General features: G+C 42.7%; 1 protein-coding gene across 3 annotated transcripts in view; it reads left to right on the forward strand.

Moving 5' to 3' along the window:
* Positions 1–1541: 1541 nt before the first annotated feature.
* Positions 1542–22024, forward strand: part of MCFD2 (multiple coagulation factor deficiency 2, ER cargo receptor complex subunit) — a 206923-nt gene continuing 186440 nt past the window's right edge. Inside the window, exon 1 of one of the 3 annotated variants that reach the window (XM_078649661.1) lies at positions 1542–1676. Coding sequence is in view for 1 of the 3 variants with exons in the window: in XM_078649660.1 (XP_078505786.1) it covers positions 13119–13136 (18 nt within the window). In the remaining 2 variants the exon portion in view is untranslated. Of the gene's footprint in view, positions 1690–13103; positions 13137–22024 lie in introns of those variants that run through there. The other 2 variants (XM_078649662.1, XM_078649660.1) reach the window with 2 other exon arrangements.

Below are 22024 nucleotides of genomic sequence, written 5' to 3' on the forward strand. Positions count from 1 at the left end.
TTCACCCAGGACAACCGAGTATGGAAAGAAAAAACGATAGTAAGCGAATGGTCCCCCGCAGTGGTGCGTGCCAACATAGAAAAAGCCCAGGCAGTATACACAAGACATTACAACGAGAGGAGGAATGTGCGTGACACAGAGCTCAAGGAAGGTGAATGGGTGAGAGTAAAGTTGCCCACACTACAAAGAAAGGGAGAGAGCAAATACAGCAAGCCCATGCAAGTGAAGGAAATTAAGGGTAGAGCGGCCAGATTGAGTGATGGTAACACATGGTCACAGGACCGCATGGCCAGATGTAATAAGATCCTAACTTGGGACCATGGAAGAGCAGGTGGAGAAGAAGAGAACGAGCTCGGGCAACAGGAACATCAGGAGAATGAACAAGCCCCGGGAGGAGGAGAACAACGACAAGCGGAAGCAAGGAGCATCGAGCAGGAAACAAGAGCAGATGAGAATGGCGGAGACAGACATAGACAAGGAGAGGCAAGAGGAAGCAGAAGGAACGGCGAGGAGAACCACACCACCCCAGTAAGACAGACTCGGAGTGGCAGAGTGGTGGTGAAGCCCATGAGGTTCAGAGACTATGATCTGAGCGACGGACTGTAAGTTACAAATGTTTGTGTGGAAAAAAGGGAGATATGTAGAGACAGTCTAGTTGATGCACGTCACGTCGGCGACGTGACGTGTGGGCGGTTGGTACCGGCTGCGCGCGCAGAGGCGTGTTAGTGGCGCGAAGAGCGCGGAGGCAGCCAGAGCAGAGCCTTAATAGGGTAGAGGCTCGGCGCTCTTTAGGGAGAATATAAATAAAACCAGTTAACCATCTCCTGGCCTCAGAGTCCTTATTAGTGTATGTCTGCATCTCTACACTTTGGACTAGTTACATGTGCGGTGAGGGGTTGTAAGCCAGCATAATTATTAATTACAGGGGCTTGGCCAGTCACAAGTTTTTCATGTCCCATTTTTTTTTTTTTTAGTACTTTAATGTGCAACCAACCTGTGTAGATTGGGCAGGGTCCTCGCAGGCGCAGCAAAACACTGGCAGCACTAATGTTAGACCGTCTGCTGTGCATTAATGGAGGCTACTTGAAAGCACGTCGTAAACGCGTCCTTGCGCTCTTGGGCCAAAGTGATTACAGATTACACCGGTGGCATTTGTAACACCCCCTGCGCCGCAGGCGGCTGGGTGTTAAATACGATTCACTTGCTACCTTCAAGCTGGCCACGTCATTTGTTAATTGTGCACATTTCACAACTACATTAGAAGCTTCCCTAGCACATCCATAGGCACCTTTCAAACATCGTGCGCGGCGCCCCTGGCTACTCCCAACGGCTCACAGTTTGGGAACCACTGATCTAGTCCTTTCGCACCTAAACCTCGCACACTCGCAGCTGGGCGGAATATGATACGCAAGAGTTCAGACAGAGACACGTGTAGAATCCACAGCCAATCAAAACCTCTGCATTCTGCCTGGCGCACCATGATTGGCTGGGGTCCTCCCAATGCTCGAATCCTAGGACATCTTACATATCGCAGCGTTCCCTGACAATTTACTGAATGTATGCAGACGTGGGATTGATTGTTACGCTCCCCAGGCGAGCTAAAATTATTGCCAAATGATACGAGTTAAAAGAATAGCAGTGGACAACGGCTGTGAGGCTGAACTCACCGACTGTCCGTAAGTAATACAGGTAGTCTCCGTAATCACGGTTAGGGGGGCTATTCTAGTACAGATTTCATCTATGTTGCAAGCAACTCATGGCAATAAGAACATAACACGGAGCACAAAAATCCAATGGGTTACAGTTTTGTTTTTTTATGTGAAAGTACATCGTCAGTGAGTGGTGAGTTGTTGGGAGAATGAATGCGAGAAAGCAGCAACGGGGGAGCGAGTACAATGGTGTCTTAGTGTAGAGTACGACGATTAGTTGAATGACTGTAAGGATGGATGAACGGGTGAGTGAATTGATGGGCGTCTGGATGTATGTGTAGATCAACGAGTAAACCCTTCATTAACGAGGGTGTGTACGGCTCAATGAACTGGGTGTGCACGGTCAAATGAATTGAGGAATCCCTGTATAGACTGCTGAATTTATGAGCGGTAGTATGGCGTGTCATTGTATGCGAAAACATTCGCATGAAAAATAAGTATTTACAAATGTAATGGGTTTGGCAAGTACGTATCTCTCCTAGATTTTAGCTACAGGTTTGGTTTATACTACCACACATGTTGTACATAGTGTAGTACATAACGATGGCCCTGGCACCTACGTAGGCAATCCACTGATGTGAAACTTTATGAATATGTTTAATACTTGGCATGTAAACCCACACATCATTGCACGGCTTGTTATTCTTGACCTTAAGTCGTTTATCCTTCAGCATGTAGTCTTATGTTTAATTTCTTGAATCCCAGCTTAGTTCATCTGCCACGTGTTTTGTGGATAATAACTTTTTCAAAGCTTTGACATTTGACACGTGCTGTCATTCACTAGCCGTCTTGCACTGTTATTACTGAATCCTAATCGTAATCTCACTCGCCACGTAGCAGAAAGAGTCACTGCTGCATACCGTAAACGCTAAAACATCGCATAGGCTCCCAAATCCCTTTGATGAGGCGGTAGAATATAATCAGGGCAGCGTCTTCTTTGGCAAGACACAACAATTTCAACCCAGACATCTTGGCTTTCTCTTGCATAGTTGGTTTGTTGATTTACTTGTGGAATACTGTTGTGTGGTGCCTCCCGTCTTGGTGATTATTTTTATGCATTTTATATATAATCACTTTATTTGGGCTCCTCTTTTCTGACCCTGTTTGTATTTTAATGTAGTGAAAAATATTTACACTTCTACCTTGGCACTCTTATGCCACATCTGCTGTAGGCACTATAATGTTTTCGTTTTCACATGTCTACAGTTGATATGGTGTAATGTGTAATACCAGTTACTATAACGTAATTTCAATTACATTTAGGACGTGTAATATTTTAAAGATCGAATCACTTATTGAATATTAAAAAGGAGGTCATGTATTGTGTTAAAAGAAATAGGAATACATGCTTATTTGTGTAGATAAGTTCAAAAGAAATGTATTTTCTGTTATTTCCCAAAGGAGAGGAGATCTGATTTGAATCCTGAGTTTGGAAGGTGGGGAAGGTCATAGCGTGGATGAAAGCCGGGAGGAGCAATGCTAAAAATGTTTTACATTTCTGAATTTCCAACTGAAGAATGTCTATGTGTTGTAGTCTTTTTAGACCTCCAAACACAAGTCCTATCAGTTATTAGGGTGGCCAGATGCATGTGTCGGGAAGCAAGTCATTGAATTTTTTTTTGGCTAGGTTGGAGGTTGATTTCCGGAGGACAAGTGTAGTATAACTACATTTTCTGTTAGAAGAAATGCGACGTGCTTCGGTTTTCAGTAACCAATTTGTCAATGGCTGGGGAGGGTGCCAAGAGGGAATCCATAAGAAGGAAACATGTAAAGCCTCACCAGCACTTTATTGTAGTGCCTAGACTGTGGGGAGCAGCAATGATCATCTGATTTATTCATGTCAGGTTCTAGTGCTGCAAAGGTTTTATGTTTTTGTTAGTCTCCAGGATTTTGCATTGTTTGTGAACCCGGCAGCAGAGCAACATGTTAGGCCACCGTGTATAATATTTTTTTTGTATAATTTTTGCTTTTTTGCATACACTTTATTACTTGGCTTGATGTTGGTCTTACTTTTCAGTGTTGATTTAAAACCTTGATGTAGACTGCTGACGTTTTATAGATTTTGAGTCCTTGTTATCCTTTGCCCTTGGTGGTGTTTGCACTACCTGTGTTGACCAGGCATTGTGACCTCAGTATTGATTTCTCTACTTTCATTTGAGTTCATGGTCGATGCTCCTTCTAGCATAGGAGTTTTGATTTATAAAATAAAAAAAATTGTGGAAAAAAGCAAATGACCGCCTAAACTTTTGTCTTAAAGCCACAGTAAAAAAAATAACAGAAATGCTGCAACAAGAACACTAATATTTACTCTGCTCGGTCCAAAGCATCTTTGCGTGCCCCATAATCTGCTCAATCACTTGGCTAAATATTTAAAATAAATCTGTGTGAAAATATTTATAATGTCCCTTGATAGCCTCCTCTTGAGTACCAATGAAGAAGGTATAAGTGTGATACTGAGGGGGAGTCAATTTAGTTTGCTAAGATAAAACGAATTGCCGAATTTGAAATAATTCTTTTTGAGGGCCACTTATTGTACAGCAATAAGGAACGGTTTTAAAAATACATCCACAAAACCGTTCCTTATTGATGTACAATCATACTTGAGGGACACAACTGACTTGAAAAAGTAGAAGGTGTAGAATTTAATGATCAGGAGCAGTGGATGGTGACTTTTGATGTCACCTCCCTGTACACAAATACCGCAGGAAGAGGCACTGGAGGTTCTTGAACTATACTTGGAAAAGAGGGTAAGACCACATAGGGTGAGCACAGAATTCATTCTCAGTTTAGCAACAGTGGCCCTCAAAAAGTATTATTTCAAATTCGGCAATTCGTTTTTATCTTCAAACGAAGGGGACCGCCATGGGATGTCCTTTTGCCCCAGAAATTGCGGTCCTCTTTATGGCGCAGTATGCCAACAATCCATTCCTGAGTAACATTGGCTCAGGTACATAGATGATATCTGGTGTCTCTGGTCGGGCCCAAGTGAGGATCTAGACCAATTCGTGGGTTGACTTGACTCCAGACACCCTGATATCAAATTCAGTTATGCTAAAAGCAAAACTAAATTGACTTTCTTGGATGTAGATGTAGTACCTAGAGAGGGAACACTGTCAGTGGCTTTGCACCGCAAAGAAACGGATAAAAACACGATTTTGCACTTTAGGAGCTCACACCCTAAGTGTCTTAAGGAAAACCTCCCTTACGGTCAGCTGTTACGAATTCGCCGAAATTGTTCTTCAAAAGATGATTTTGAGTTGTATGCAGGTGATTTTTGCGACCAGATGCAAAGAAGAGGGTATCCGAAAAAGATGCTCAAGCATGCTAAAAAGCGTGCATGGTATACGCCACGAGAAGTGCTGCTCCAAGAAAAAGTAAAACCAGCACTAGACAGGCTGGTATGCGTCTCCACGTTTGGCCCTGGTACTAACAAGTTAAAGCAGATTATAACGTGCAATTGGCATTTACTGGAAAATCAGGAAGTTCAATTTACACAGCCACTCTTTGCAATGAAAAAAAACAAGAGTATAGGGCAAGAACTAGTGAGAGCTGACATTTTTCTCAAAGAGCCAAAAAAGAGACCTAAGCTCACAATGGGGAATGAAACCCGTCGAAGGCCACCATAAGTGTGGTAATTGCATTGCATGTGATTCCACAATCGAAAGGGTTGAATTGATGCACCAAGGGGTAAAATAGAAACACTCAACATTTACCAATTGTAAGACAAAAAATGTGGTGTATGCAGTGATTTGCCCCTGTAGTAAGATCTATATAGGGAAAACAAATCAGCAGGTGGGAACACCAGGAACTCTTACCTGTTTCTCTGCCATCGGGCAGTGCCGTGAGGGAAACGGCGAGGCACAACACGACGGGGAGGCAGTAGGAGGCGGTCGAAGCCATCGGACCACACTCCCCAGCAACCCCTTGGCCGGCGGCGCTCCGGTGACGCGGACAGAGCGCCCGGAGGCGCCAGTAAAAGGCTGACCCCCCGGGAGCCCAGTGGGGGAACACCAGGAACTCTTACCTGTTTCTCTGCCATCGGGCAGTGCCGTGAGGGAAACGGCGAGGCACAACACGACGGGGAGGCAGTAGGAGGCGGTCGAAGCCATCGGACCACACTCCCCAGCAACCCCTTGGCCGGCGGCTCTCCGGTGACGCGGACAGAGCGCCCGGAGGCGCCAGTAAAAGGCTGACCCCCCGGGAGCCCAGTGGGGGAACACCAGGAACTCTTACCTGTTTCTCTGCCATCGGGCAGTGCCGTGAGGGAAACGGCGAGGCACAACACGACGGGGAGGCAGTAGGAGGCGGTCGAAGCCATCGGACCACACTCCCCAGCAACCCCTTGGCCGGCGGCGCTCCGGTGACGCGGACAGAGCGCCCGGAGGCGCCAGTAAAAGGCTGACACCCCCTCTCGCCCCGCGAGTCGCGCGCGGGAGAAGCCCGGGAAAAGGGCGGGGCCGTCTGTGGCCGTCAGGGGCCAGAAGAGGCCGGGCAGGGCCACCCCCCTTGGCAGGGACTGTGAGTACTATTGAAGGATAATTCCTGTACAAGACACTGATACCCTTGTATTTTAATTTGAGTTATATGGACATTGTCACCGTAACCCTTGAAAATGTCAGTTCAAAGTACATTGCCGGATAACTACCTATTGAAAGTGGTATCCAAAATTAACACCGACAGGAGGAAGTCTCTGGGAAAAAGTACTATTGCTGATCCTTCTCCCACTGATGTAATTATTCATGTAAACCCTGTTATTCCTAATAATACTGTTCACGAGATGGACGCACCTGTGGAACTTAACAACAGCACCAATAGTATTAATGTTGAAGTAACTAAGGCCTTAGACCAGTCTAACATAGGGGATGAAGATCAAGGTAATAATTCCGAGGGGACACCTCAGCAATTTGGGAGGGCATCTAAATTTATGCGTGCCTGTAGAAAACCTATCCCTAAGCGAGGTAGTCATATCTCTAGAAGGAAAAAGGATACGACCCAAGTGGAACATACTAACGACTTAGTACCTGTGAATATTGATACTTATGTTTCTTTGAAGCCTGATCAAATTGACTCACTAACAAGTGTAATTCTTAGTAAACTTAGTATGGTGGTAGAGCCATTGTTAACTAAGATAGAAAATCTTCAGGAGGAAGTAGCCAGGTTAAGGGGCTTGGTGGGTAACCACGCAGACATTTTGGAAAAGTCCTTAGCTGACATCAAAAAATCAGTTGGTCTTGTTACTGCTCCTATCAGGGATAAGGAGCAGCCACAAGCTTCTACTAGTGCCACTCCCACTTTGGCCAGGAAACCCTCCACCAAAGATCAGCCGCAAATACAGAGGCCACCACCTATTCAGTCACAGAAGGGAGGAGGATCCTCAAACCCATCTAACCCTGGGGCTATAGGCAATTCAACGGGTAGTAAAACACCAACACCCATGCAAGCCCCTATGCAAGTATCAGCACCTACGGTGACAGTTCCAACTGATACGATGGGAGGATTAAATAGGGAGCCTACCAGGATCTGTAGACGCCCTGTTGATCTACCACCCGACTGTGTACCTTATGTGGTGGTCCTAACTAATGTTCCCATTCTCACTCAGCCCCCAAGTGAACATGAGACACCTGATTCTTTGAGAAATAAAACCCTTTCCTGGCTAAATCGTCATTGTGGCTATCCAGTCGGCTATGCTGACCAAATAATCTCCATCAGAAGAGTAGATTGGATAGGTAACACCAAAAAAATAGGTGGGGGGGATTGCGTGATAATAAACTTCAAGCACCCACAACATGTGGCAACGGTCCTGCTTAAAGCAGCCTCAATTACACAGTCTGAGACTGAAGTAGTTGCTAGGCCGTTGGGGTATTTTTATAATCACCTTGGTGGGCAACCACCATCCAATTGTAGGGAAAAGGCTTTGAGCAATCCCACCTACCCTCATCTGATAAATAGACCAATGTTGCCTAACTTTTTCTTTGGCCCACAACATGGTCCATTCATTCCTTCGCTGCACATGGGGAACCCAATGTTTGGGGGGAATGCCCCTTTAATGCATACCCCTAATCCATTTGTTCCATTTGGCAACTCCCCTCTGTTTGATAATGGAATGGTGTACCAGGTCCCTACCCAGAATAGGTTTCAGTCCCTGAGTCACTTGGATCAGAATGATTGACATGAGATTGAACCCCCTAGAGATTTAGAGTCTAGGAATTTTAATGAAGCGGCCGTATTGTTAACTAATGAAATAAGTAATGTAAGTTTGAACTGTACGTTGAACGGGGGAGACACCCCTAACTCTATACCTAACATAGAGCTTTTTAATATTGATAATAACATGTCCATCCCTAATGTGGATTTGTCAAATGCTAACAATGAAAGAGAGAATATAACTTGTCATATCGCTAGTTGGAATATTGCGGGAATTATGGCCAAGGAAGATGCCTTAGGCTGGATTGAATTCGTGCATTTGTTTGACATCCTATGTTTCCAAGAAACATGGAGTAAAAAATTTAATGGCATCGACGGGTATGTGTCTTATGAGCTCCCAGCACTGCCCTCACTTCACGGCAGAGCTAAAGGGGGTTTATTGGTGTTAATTTCTGTCAAACTACCAATTCTTGTAAAAAGATTTGTTAACGTGGGGGCGCATTCTCAAATCCTGTGGCTTACACAAGAACTAGGCAGAAATATCCTATTGATAAATTTCTACAATAACGTATTTGATAACACTAGATATATAGCGATTAATGAACTAGATATGGCGGTGAACAATTTGGTGAGGAATTCTAAAAATGTTTTTGAATTTATTTTTGTGGGGGATTTTAATGTTTCTGTGTGCCCATTATCCACCCTGAAAGTTTGTGGTGTGTATAATCGACAGGGGGAAGCTGAAGCTCATTTCCCACACCACACATACGGGGAAACTTTGAACAATTTTATGATTCATTACGATCTAGAAATCTTGGAGAATGCTAAGAATGATATGGGCGGAATTATTCCAACTTTTAAAGGAAGGGGCGCTAATACTGCTATTGATTTTATATGTATGTCAGCAACTATTGCCCCGTTATGCCCGATGCCTATTGTGATAGATATTATGTTGAGTGACCATAACTGTTTGACCACTGAACTAACCTTTTGGGATAAAAATCATGTCTGTGAATATGGTACTATTAATAACATTGAACCCCATAGACAGAACGGTTATAGATTGAGGTGGAAAGGAGATAAAGCAGCTCTGACCTCAGACTTGATTATATCTAGTTGTGTGACAGATATAGCGGCAATCTTAGAATGTGTAGACACCTCATCTGACAATATTGATCATTTCAACATTATTAACTCTGTTATTAATGAAAAATTCACTAAAAAGGCGGGGTCTAAAGTAAGGTGCCCAAGGGGCTGGTTTGATCATGCCTGTTCCAATGCCCGCAGAGAACTCAAAGAGGCCCTTGCAGCTAAACCGAGGGACAAAGCTTTGGTGGTCCAACTTAGACAGGGTTTTAATACTACCCTGAAACGTAGAAAAGCTGAATTAGAGCAAGAGGCCTGGGATAATCTCACCCTAGCGGCGGACACGAACAATTGTACCCTGTTCTGGTCCACGGTAAATAGCCCATTTCTAAAAGATGACAGGGTTCCTGAACTCACTTCTAACGTGAGCATGGACTCTTGGATCCAACATTTTTCTAAAATCTTTGATTCAGGTAATTCAAAAGATACCAATGGGGATAGGTGGCCTATCCTTGCCTTAGATATAACCATCAGTGAAACTATGGCTAGTATTAGAGCTAGCAAAGGAGGCAAGGCTCAGGGGCCAGATGGCGTTCCCATAGACGTGTACAAGACCGCCCCAGACATATGGGGGCCTTTGCTCACCAAAATCTTTAATACAGCAGTAAGCGGTAACATACCGTCTACATGGGAAGAGTCAATAATCATCCCTATTTTTAAGAAAGGAGATCGTGGGGATGCAAAAAACTATAGACCTATATCCTTATTGGATTCATCAGTTAAAATCATGAGTAGGGTCCTCCTTGTAAGATTAGAAGAGTGGGCTGAATCTAATGAGATCCTAAGTAATTGCCAGTTTGGCTTCAGAAAAGGCCGTGGTACTATAGAACAGTGCTTGAATCTGGAGCTATTGGTGGGAAAATATACCAAGGCAAAAAACGGGTCGCTTTATCTCTGTTTCGCCGACCTTAGTAGTGCCTTTGATTTGGTAGACCACGAAATACTATGGGTCAAATTACTAGAGATGGGTGCCCCAGAGGGAATTATCTACTTCTTAGCCCGTTTATATGAAAAACTTCGCACCAGTGTTCGCTATGGACCAAATGGAGAGTGTACCACTAAGTTTGGGATAGGAAGGGGCATCAGACAGGGGTGCGTTCTTGCGCCCCTGCTTTTTACCCTTTTTATTAATGAGGTTGAATCTACCCTGCAGGCAGTCGCTGCAGATGCCCCTAGAGTTAATAATTTTAACATACCAGTATTACTCTATGCGGACGACGCAGTGTTACTGTCTAGGACACCATTGGGTCTCCAACGCTTAATGGATTGTTTTGTATCCTTTATTAAAAATAGGAAACTGGTGATTAATAAGGCTAAGACTTATGTAATGGAATGCAGCTCTGGAAAAGTTAAAAGAAATGGGAAAACCCATTATGTCATTGATGGCGAACCAGTGAAAAAAGTTGATAACTTTTGCTATTTAGGAATTACCTTTTCTCATAAGGGGAGCTGGGCCATTGAACATAAGGTGGTCAGAACTAAGATGACTAGGAGCGCTAACGGGGTCTTTCTGTTTGCCAAGAAATTAGGGAATAGACGTATTAAAGAAATGTTAAACATCTATAAATCAAAATGTCTTTCGGCTGCCCTTTACGGGGCCGGAGTCTGGGGGGTGACAACTGCTAAGAGCTTGCAGGTAGAGGAGAACCTCTTCCTGAAAAAGCTCTTATGCTTACCCAGGTCCACCTCCAACTCCTTGGTTTACAATGAAACGGGGACCCAAGCCTTAAATGACTTGATCATGTTAAGGCCCATTCTATTGTGGCGCTCGATCTGGCTCAGTGAAGGTACCTCACTGAACAGAGCAATCATTAAGGACTGCCTTTTATTGGACCAACACCTGAAGATTCCCTGGATCGGTTACATTATTGATCGTGTACAAAATTTATTTGGAATCAATGTTTTAATGGACCCCCACAGGCTCTCGGAAATTCCCAAATCTGATGTGAAAACAATATTTTTAAATCACTGTAATGAAAGGCATCACTTGGAGGACTCTAAACTAACAACCTGTGTACTATACAATAATATGAATGAATTTACTGGTTTCAGAGCATATTTATCACAGGTGACTAGAACCTCACACCAGTTTGTATTGACCAGGATGAGGATGGGTATAGTACATCATCTGGTCGCGTGGCCTAATATCAAATCGCGCCCTGCTGGTCCCTGTAAATGTGACAATAAGTCTAAACAATGCACTAAGCACTTTTTGTTAACTTGTGATTTGTACACTGAGTTAAGGAAATTCTATTTGAAGCCATTATTCATTAGATTTGGAGTAAGAGACACTACAGCGGCTATGAAATTGATTTTTAATTTGAATCATGCGGACATTTGCTTTTTTACTGCATCTTTTTTATATAAAGCGATTAGCGCCAGGAAAAGTATGTGCTTTTAATTAAATTTCTGTACATTTTAAATATTTATTCCATCCCCCTCTGGATATTATGTATATGTGTATTTCGTTTGCCTCTAAGTAATTGTATGAATTGTCTGTATTATTTGTGCTTTTATGGACATGTTTTTTTAAATGTTCCGAATAAAGCTTTATGGAAATGGAAATGGAAATCAGCAGGTCAATCAAAGGATAACGCAGCATCGCTCTAGAATAAAAAAGAAAGTAAGCACAACACCGATGGTTGACCATTTTATGAAATAGGGTCATTCCGAGAGAGATTTCAAATGGACTGTGTTGATATCATTGAAGTCGTTTGGGAATATGATTGATATTGATGCCTTATTGTTGGCAAAAGAAGCTTATCTAATTATGAAATTCAATAGTATCCACATTGGCCTAAATGAAATGTCAGAACTGTCTAGAGTATGAAGCTATGTGAAATCAACAGCTGGAAAAAAAAACATTGCCTTTCTTCTATTGTTTTTTAATGAAAAGTATTAGTAAAATGTTGTTGAATGCATTTAAAGAACTGATGATGTTGACAGTAAAAGTATGTGTACAGAAAGTCTCAACTTTTCGGCTTGACACCGAGCCTTTGAATACATTCTCCAAAAATTGGGTTCTCCGCCCATTTACATCAGCAAGATGATTGTTGGTGCCACCGGTTTTAAATACACCCGAGTCGTATAGGTTTTTTGTAATGAGCTACCCGCATGAAGAGTTGAAAATTTCTAGTGGTAATTGTGCTGCCCGTTCTCTGGTGGAACCACATTTCCCAAGAGGCAGCGGACCCTTTGTTGACAAGTAACAGGAAATGATTAGTTCCAACATCCGGGTTAACGCACAGTGATGCTGTAAATATGAGCCTTGGATCGGCGTCTCTTACCGCGAGGCAGTATGGAAGTTTCCCCGTATGGCCAAAAGCTTTGAAGTACAGGTAGGAACTACGATAGTTCACAGGTTAGCGAAATAGCGCGCTGCACCGAAGCCGAGACACCACGATTGAATGGGCTCCCCGTTTTTGTTCCTCAGGTTGTCTCGGTCGGATTAAGAAAATGAACATGCGGTATTGAATACCTTACGAATTGTCAAGATTTTCTTCCAGGTACTCTCGGGGTTTTGACTAGCACGAAAGTAGGTTTTCAACTGCTCGCACTCTGGGAAGCTATAATACTTACGTGCTCCCTCCACACAGATTAAATCGTATGTGGTGCACCAGAACCCAAGGATAAACACACAAAATCGCCGGCCCACACACTAAGGTACGATGAATGGTGCTTTGGGTGCTCCATGTTACATTAGTAATATGTGTGAAATACACACAGTGAGTCCATTGGCTTGGTTTTTCCTTATAGGGTACCCTCCTGATCATCTTGCTGTTTATATTTGGAGCTTTATGGAGACCAATGATCTGATTCACAAGAGAGTGATATAAGGTACGATCTACCACTCAGGGGGGGGGGGGGGGTTGTTAAGAGCATAATTGGGAATCCGGGAGGATTATTGATTTTTTTCCATTTTTTACTTTTTAGATTTGTCCAATATGTTTACAGTAAGGAGCCCTGATGAAAGCCCGTAAAGAAAATAACGAGGCTAGAAACACGTCGGCAGGATCATTTTATGATGTTTGACAATTGAATCATAAAATTTGACAGAGTCGTGCTAACTGAGCCTAAAAGAATTGGATTATACATGTATGCCTAAATAGGATACGGCGTATGCAGGATACTTTATATGTAATATATATTGTCTTTTCATGTACAGTTTGACATATTGTTGATTGTTTCATGTTCACAAAAGATGTGATTGTTTCATGTTGTCCAAATATGTAATCGTTATCAATGTTCAATGTAGTAAAAAATTTTGTGCGATTCTCTAAGGGAGAGAAAATCCATAAAGAAGTATTAAAAATACAAAATAGATGGTAATTAAGTAAACCCCAATCACAAAAAGTATATAGTGTGATTGTTTATTGTATAAAAAGAGGATTCCAGGTACAACTTTTGTGTACATATTGTCAAATGGCCCTACCTGGGTCCTATCCATTGGGCCTCATCCCCTTCTTGGTTTATCTATGGCGTTTGATAGCATTGAATGGCCCTATTTGTTCATGGTACTCCAGAAACTGGGCTTTGGCCCAATTTTCTGTAGCTGGGTGCATCTGCTCTATGAACAACCTACGTCCAGGGTGAGGGTCAATGGAGCCGTGTCCAGGGTCTTCCCTCTCAGGAGGGTACCAGACAGGGTTGCCCCCTGTCCCCCCTCCTTTTCGCCCTGGCCCTGGAGCCATTGGCTCACTGGATCAGGAGGGACAGATCGTTCTGGGGCTTGGCGCTCACTGATGAGTGGGAAGAGTGGATTTCTTTATAAGCCGATGATAGTGTGCTCTACATGGCCAGACCTACCATTCGATAGCGCAGGTGCTACACCTCTTCGAGTTATTCAGCAGTTACTCCGGCTACACAATTAACTGGGCGAAGTCTGTCATCTTCCCACTGTCTTGCCCTCCCCCTCAGTTCCCTTATGGGTGTCCAGCTTCCGTGGTGACAGACGGTTTCAAATACTTGGGGATTTACATTACGAGAGACGAGGAGGAATTCTTGGCCAGAAAACTAGAGCCCCAACTGGCTCGCCTTGGGGCCGACGTGAGTCACAGGAGGTCTCTGCCTCTCTTCCTCATGGACCGAGCAGCATTATTTAAGATGCTTGCGCTGCAGCCGCTCTTATACGTTCTACAGAATACACCATATCCTATCCCTCCGGGTGTATTCACATGAAAATCGCAGGCGGTGCGGACGCTCCTGTGGGATGGGGGCAACCCGAGGATAGCGCTGCCCTAGCTTACTAGAGGAGTGTATGATGGTGGACTGGCTCTTCCAGACATCAAACTATATTATTGGGCCTCCCAGCTCCAATTTGCCAATGATTAGGTATACACAGACGGTTCTGAACCAGCTTCCAGGGTCGATAGGCTGAGCATGCCCCAGGGAAACTGTGAGCCCCTTCTATGCGCTCGGGAAAATGTGGAAGAATTGGCCCATACACACGATGGTGGTGGTCCAATGCTGGACAGAGCAAATAAGTTCCTGGGATGATCACATAAGTTGACTGGTAAAACCCCGCTATGGCTCGGAGATCCACTTAGTGAAGTGACACAGCTGACAGGCTTCAGTGGGTGGAAGCTAATAGGCATCGAGTACTTGGGTGATGTTTGGAAAGGGACGGCCCCTCGCTCCTTCGCATAGCTTAAGAAGGAATACAACTCCACGACTCATAGCATTACCATTACATACGTCTTCTGCACACCCTACGTTCACACATACACAGTGACGCTTCACTCCCAGAATACTCCCACATTGAAGATAGACTGCTATTAGTCCCCATCATGGAAAAGCCCACATCCACCATTTACCGCAAGCTCATTAACAATATGCCAGACCCTCTGTTGGTGCTTCGGGCAACATGGGCCCAAGACATCGGCACCATAGATGACGACGTCTGACAAGACGCTATACAGAGTCCGCGTGAAATAGCAATACTCTCAAGGTTCAGATTAGTGCAGCTAAAAATCTTCCATCGCATCTATTATCCTCGCACACATCTCTATGCATGGGGTGGGAGTCAGTCAGCACTATGTCTCAGGGGCTGTCAGGGGAAGGCTCTTTTTACTACTTACTGTGGGAATGCCTTGAGATAGTTTCATTCTGGACTAGGGTCACAGACACTATGTCTGCCATAGTATGCAATAAGGTCCTGATGGAGCCAAAGTGGCTGTTGCTCATGATTAAAGGGGATACTGGCTGGTCCAGATATGTGGAGCTCTGGCTAGCATTGCCAGCAGGGGTAGCGAAAAGAAACATTGCCAGGGGTTAGGGGTCACGGGCACCTCCGCAATAGAAATAGTGGAGGCAAGACCTTGATTGGTGCCAACGGGCCAAAGAGACCATATACAAAAGTAGGGGTTGTATTAAGAAATGGAGGAAAGTCTGGGGGCCCTGGTTGAAATACAGCGTCAGAGGCGGGGTCGGGCGTGTAACTACAGTAACGGTGTATCCCACCTGTGTCCTCATGTACCTATACTGGTTAAACGTAAATCTACTTCCTGTCATGCCACATGGATCCACATGGATGTTATCAGTATTTGAATGGGTGTATGAGCTATGTTAATAAAAAGATTACAAAAAAAACCGAACAAAATCCTATGTAAGCTCTACTTTATTAATAAAAGCTGCACTGAGCATTGAGACATATTTAACTTTTTATATTAAGCTCTTATGATGGTTGCTGTTTAAATTTCGTTTGAGTTGTACTTACTAACCCTTTTTGTTCTCTAAAGAGGGCTAAATTATACATACCAATTCTTGGATATATGATTATTTATCAATGCCTATGCTTTTTATGTTTTAGAAATTTTATATTACTGTACGATGGAGAGATATGGTCTCTTTACTAAGATGCGGTTTTACACGGTGTAGACCAGCTTTCCTGTGTTTACAAATGTTGCAGCCTCCATTGGTTTGTTTGTCCGACAGCCAGTTCTTGCCTGCTGCTATACAACTGAGGGATTTGTTCGTTTTTTGTATGACTGTTTTATAATATTTTGTAAGATTTGACGTTTTTCATGGTTTTGTTTTTAATTGTGTTCATGAATATATGTGATTTTATCATTTATTTATGTTCCTATGGTTTCTATTAACCAAATTAAATTATTCTGACTGACTGTATGTTGTAAGCAGACGAAAAATGACCATGCTTTTTTTAGTAATTGAGTACGACTAAGAGCAAAATATAGTTCGGTGAAGTCTTATAGTAACTGAGTTCATCTTTTTCAATAGAAATCTGGGTATAAGAACTCATAGTTTTTTAACAAACTTTTCTAAAAACTAAAAAAGAGGTAGAATTTTTGATGTGGGTGAGAAAACCATTCCATATTTTTGATTGACTACTTATGAAGGATCTGTGTAGTCTGCTCTTATTCTTGACAGCACAGGTGTGAAGGGATTAATTATTGTCGCTAATCATGGTGAAAAACCTCTAGACAGTGTCAGTTTATGTGTGACATATCTGGGAATGTTGAGTTTTAGAGCCTTGTGTGGAAGACTGTTTTCATAGAGCATCTGTACCTAGCCATTTAAGGGCCTACAGCGCAGTAGTAATAGGCTCCCATGAACCTTTCATTTTTTTGTTTGTTCATCAAGAATCCAGCAGGATGGAGGATAGCTCTGAGCAGTGCAAGTCTGTCTTTGGGAAGACCATGCAGATGGCTTAGCCATACCCTGGGCTTGAGATTAGAGGCCCCTTAATTGCTAATTGCAAGTCATGTGCAAACCGTAATTAAAGATTTTGTTTTTTAGGGTTTGAAAATTTGAAGTTGAATTAGCTTAATCATTGCATGATGTGGTCTTTGAGATAAATCCAGAAGAAAACCCGAAGTATTTTTTATTTTAATGAAAGTGAATTAAGGAGTTATCTTGATGGCTTTTGCCCACTTGAGAATATTTGCAGTGTTGGCCTTTGGTGAGTTGTAGAAATTCAGTCCTTAAGTAGCTGATATTTGATACATTTGCCCATCTGAACCTTCGTTATTTATCAATAGCACTAAGAGACATGTTGGGTTGAATGTGCCCGCTACAAATATGCATGATTTTTATGTTTCCTTAATTTTTGTCTTGTGATGTAGTGGTGGGTCGCATGCTTCAAGACTTATGAGGATTTGGTATGTTATTGACTTTGGCCCAGCTATCTTGTCCTTTCTGGTGAAAGATTGCTATGAGTAGTTTTGCCTTTCAGAGGTAATCTAGCACGTGACAGACTGTGCCAATTCAGTGTCATATTACATGTGACTGAATCTGAAACAGCTCTTCTAGACTTTCAGAAGTAAATGTCATCTGGCTTGCCCTTTCTCACCCCATCTGGCCTTTTATAGGTGACTCTTCTCCAAGTCTTTTTGCCTTTCAGAGATAATCCTGATGGATGGCTACAGTGGTAGAACGTGGCCCTCTGTCCCTTTGAGTCGCTCAATTCAGCATATGTAATTTTTCTGCAGCGATCAACTTTTACATAGCTTTAACCCCTTCGACGCTCATGACGAGCTGGGCTCGTCATGAGGTAGCCTCCTCGCACGCTCATGACGAGCCCAGCTCGTCATGTAAAGTGCGCTTTCGCAAAATCCAGCGTACGGGGGGGAATCATGCCGCACGCATGCGGTTAAACGAGAATTTCATTTTGGATGTCTGTGATTATAGCCAATTAATTGTTATACTTTTTTTTTCTTATACTATACTTGGCACGGGGGGTTATAATTCAAATTTTCCCTTTATTGGAAGTGGGGCTAAACTCAACAGACATCTCTGAGCTTCCAAGGTACTTATTTGGGCAGCAAAATGTCATGGTCAATTCAGTTCATAGTCTCTTTATTCAGCTAATCATGGCCATAAAAAGGTAAAAGAGAAGGCATTACATTTACAGTAAAAGCATGCAAAAATAAAACCAATAATGATAGAAAGCAGGATTAAATTATACATATCATGGTACATTGTGTTAAGCCACAACCGTATTAATGTGGAAAAAGGGTCTAAGTGAATTTACCAGCAAAAAGCAGCAATCTTATAAAGTGCACAGTGAGGTGAAGGGGCGTACATAAAGAATTTGTAAATGAGGCTCTAATGCACCTGATTAAATAAATAGAATACTAAGAGGAAAGAGCAGCATACATACACTTCAAAATACACTTCGATTGTAAGGTAAAATAGAACCATTGAATCTTAAACCAAAAACATTACAAGAGTGATAACCCCTCCATAGATTTTCTCGCCCTGACTATGGCCATAAGAGAATACAGGGCTTCTTTACACCTACAATGTCCCAGTATGTTTAAAAGATTTCAAGAAATACCTCTGTCTCTTAGGGCCTTATTATGATGGCGGTGGGACCGCCACTGCCAGGCTATTGGTGGAGTCTCACTGCCATTGGACCCTGCTTGACCGTCCGCTGCTTTATGTTGGTGGGCGGATGGAAGGCTGGCGAAGAGACCAACCGCCATGGATCCGACGGGCTCCTTGAGCCCGTCAGACCGACGGAGGGACTGTAATCCCCACAATTGTGGCGGTGCCTGCTCAAGCACCGACATAGGGATTACAATGTCCCTTTTGACCCACCGTTTCATGGTGGTTAACCCGCCATGAAAAGGCAGGCTGAAAGTGACTTTGGGTCCCTTAGTGGGCCTCCTTTCCCCTGACCCTCCGATGTGGGCCCGCATAGTGCAGGGATTTTGAAAATGTGGGGTTTTTGCATTATGGCTTGTGCTGCAGCCCGCAGCACACACCGGAATACAGAAAATACACATTGCGAGAGCCTTGAAGGCAATCGCATCGTAATACCAATAGCGGAACTTCCGACAGCTAATCGGGTGGTCCCATTACCGACAGGATGGCGGTTGGACGAAAGTCCCGACTACCATCATAATCAGGCCCTTAGTTACTAAAATAGTTGCAAAAAAAACATAAAATGTAACACTGACTGCTCAGCAATACCATTGCAGGGGCATGATGAGACTGAGCCCCCTAAAATCTCAGTTTATCTGCCGAAACACAGAAGCCTCCAAACCGGTGCAGCTCTAAAACAGAAATGAAGGGAGCTCTCCCAGTGTGTAAGGTCTAGTGAAAGGTAGAAAATGGACTCAACCGTGGCAAAAATCCTGTAGATTTTCCACACTGTGCTTTTCGTTCACTCGGTTTGAAGCCTTCTTTCTTCACTAAACTAAAGAAACATCTGTTTGACTCACAATTTATCTTCCCTTTTAATGCTCAAAGGGGATGTGAATAAAATAGCCAACCCCAATGCGTGTAATGGTTTAGCAATATAACTCCAGCATGGAATGGTGCATCCCTTGCCCAGGCCGAGACAATCCGTAATGATGTCTCTACAAAGGCTCGCTTGGGGGTTTACCCAGCCACTAATCCACAACAACAGTGACGCCAAGTTCACCCTATCCTCAATATATTGCTGGTGTCGCTCGAGGCAGTCTGAGGAAGTTGTAACAACCTCCAGCATATACTGTTTTCCTCAAGTTGGAGAGGGGAGCACTTTTTTTTTGTTGTAGTTTTTTTGATTTCATAAATAATTTGATGTCCTGCTAATCGGGCAAATCAAACATTACAATGCATACAAATCCTAATTAAAATACAACATACTGCTTAGAGTAGAACCTCTGATCATCCTAAAAACATATACATTTTTACTCCAAAAATACTATTACATCCAAGCACCACCCACTCCTCATAAAAAGATGTACTAAGATCCAAAAGTACTAGGTATCGGTATCATCTACTAGTTAGACTGTTTTTTAAAAATGTGATAAGTAACACATTTCAACAGGTTTCAATTATCATGAATCAGAGGTCAGTTCTTTTTAAACGGAAACCAGCCACAACAGTAAACCAATAAAATCTATCCAGCTCCCAATTCAAGCTCAACCAGTACCACAAAAAATATGTAATTAAACATATATTTATAAAAAAAAGAAACCTTATCTTTGTGCAAAATACAGTTCCTTTCGTGCAAAATAGAGCCACAGTAGTGGAAAAGTCAGTTATTTTTTATAAGATAGTCATTGACCTTATGCAATATACCATTCCTTTTATACAGGATAAAAATTGTGGCCATACAGCATACAATTATATTCGTGCAAAATGCAATTTTAGCTATGGGGGTAACTAACGGTTTACTTGGCATTACAGCAGATCCCTAATTTTAATATATCAACAAACCTCAATGTTTTCTTTCTCTACCTCTAATGCAGTGAGCCATTCATCTCTATTGACCATTCATCAACGACAGACACAAATTTCCCTACCACATAGCACAATTATATATTATCGCACCTTCAGACTACTGTCATTAGATCACTTGTGCGGCGAATCTGTAGCATTCTAAATACTGATAGCAGCAACATTTGTCTAATATTGCCAAAGCATGAGTAAAGAATAAGTAAATGCACAAAGGTTAATGATCAAATTTGGCAAAAAGGACATGTCACTGTTTCTGCCCCTACCTGTCTAGCCAACTGCTCTGCCTGTGTAGCCAACTTCTATCTTATAAATGCTGGGACCTGCCCCAGCCTAACCTTCAGGGCCCACCTCCTTGTATAACCACTTTTTATATCCCGCAGGTAAGGCTGAATATGCCCCCCTGTAATTTGACTTCTTTAGATGATACAAATAATCTCTATACATATGTTAGTTTCTGCTGAGCTACAGGCTTTTTCTGCCGGAAGGATTTTATTATTTGCCTTAAGGAGCTCTCTTCAGCTGTAAGAGGACTAAACCAATAATTAGAGAGCCGTGTTTGTATTTAAATAGTACGCTAGTAAGTCCCAGTTCTAAGCTTTGGGCACATTTTATGGATCCTCTGGGCAGGCCAAGCCCTTTTTTCCAGATATTCAATTTGATCGTCTTCACCCTCCTCAAATATTTAACGGGCAGAAACCGATAGCTATACAATAGCAGATTAACAATTTTGGCATTTTATTTCTTTATGAGAACTTCAATGGATTTATGGCCCAATGCTTAATCCAGCCTATATAAAGCACCTGCAATAGCCTTAGCTTACGCATGAAATCAATATGAAGCGTAAAAGCTGAGGATATATCTAAAAAGAAGACCAAGATATCGATCTTCCTTTCCCACCTCTACTGTGACGCCATAGAGTCCTGCCGTATTTATTTTCAGAGCGTTCGATGTACAATATTCAGCAAAAACATCGAATTGTTTCTGAAGACCAACCGGCAAAAGATCCAGCAAAACCGTGTCTTTGGTTTAAAACATTACTGAGATAACCTTGTTACCTAATTTTGGTGGAAAGGATCGAGCCCGGTTTAATCGTACCATGGCATCTGCAATATATATGCATAACTAGAGCGGGGGCTTCATACACCGCTGACTCAATCCATTAAAATTGGCAATTGTTCTTGACAGGGCTCCGTTACCCGCTGAGCCTTCATGTAGTTGGATAATCAATTTTAATAAACCTGGAGGGCACTTACATTTTCTGATCTTCTCCCAAAGTAAAGGCCTATTTATAGTGTCAAACACTTTTGACAAATTGATGAATGACCCATACAGAGGTTGGTTCTTATTAAACTCCTATTTTTTCAGCCAAACGATTTACTATTAAACATCCATCCATTGTTCAATAGCCTTTACGAAAACCCATTTGGACCTTAGGTAAGATGTTAGCATCACCTACCCAGTCTTCTAACAACCCCAGGATATATTTCAGGTACACCCTGCTTGGGAATTATAACAATCTAATTATACGGTAGCTTGACCGGAGGCCCGCTTCTCCTTTTTATACAGCGGGTCCATAATACTACCTTTCAAGGTTCTCGGTATCTCCTGCTTATTTCTCCAAATACCAGGGCCCGGGCTTGAGCCCATAGACTTGGGTTGAGTTTAATTATATCAGAGGAAAGGCCATCAGGGCCCAGGGCCCTAGAGCCTTTTAGGCCTTTTATGATGTATTTGATACGCTCTACTAACTGAGACAGCTGGCCTTCCACCTCCCTGTGTGTAAGATCCCAACCTGTGCATTCCTTAATCCTCCAACGTTTATTTATTTAAGTTTA

This window comes from Lissotriton helveticus, chromosome 6 (genome assembly GCF_964261635.1).
Source record: "Lissotriton helveticus chromosome 6, aLisHel1.1, whole genome shotgun sequence".
NCBI classification, from domain to species: Eukaryota; Metazoa; Chordata; class Amphibia; order Caudata; family Salamandridae; genus Lissotriton; species Lissotriton helveticus.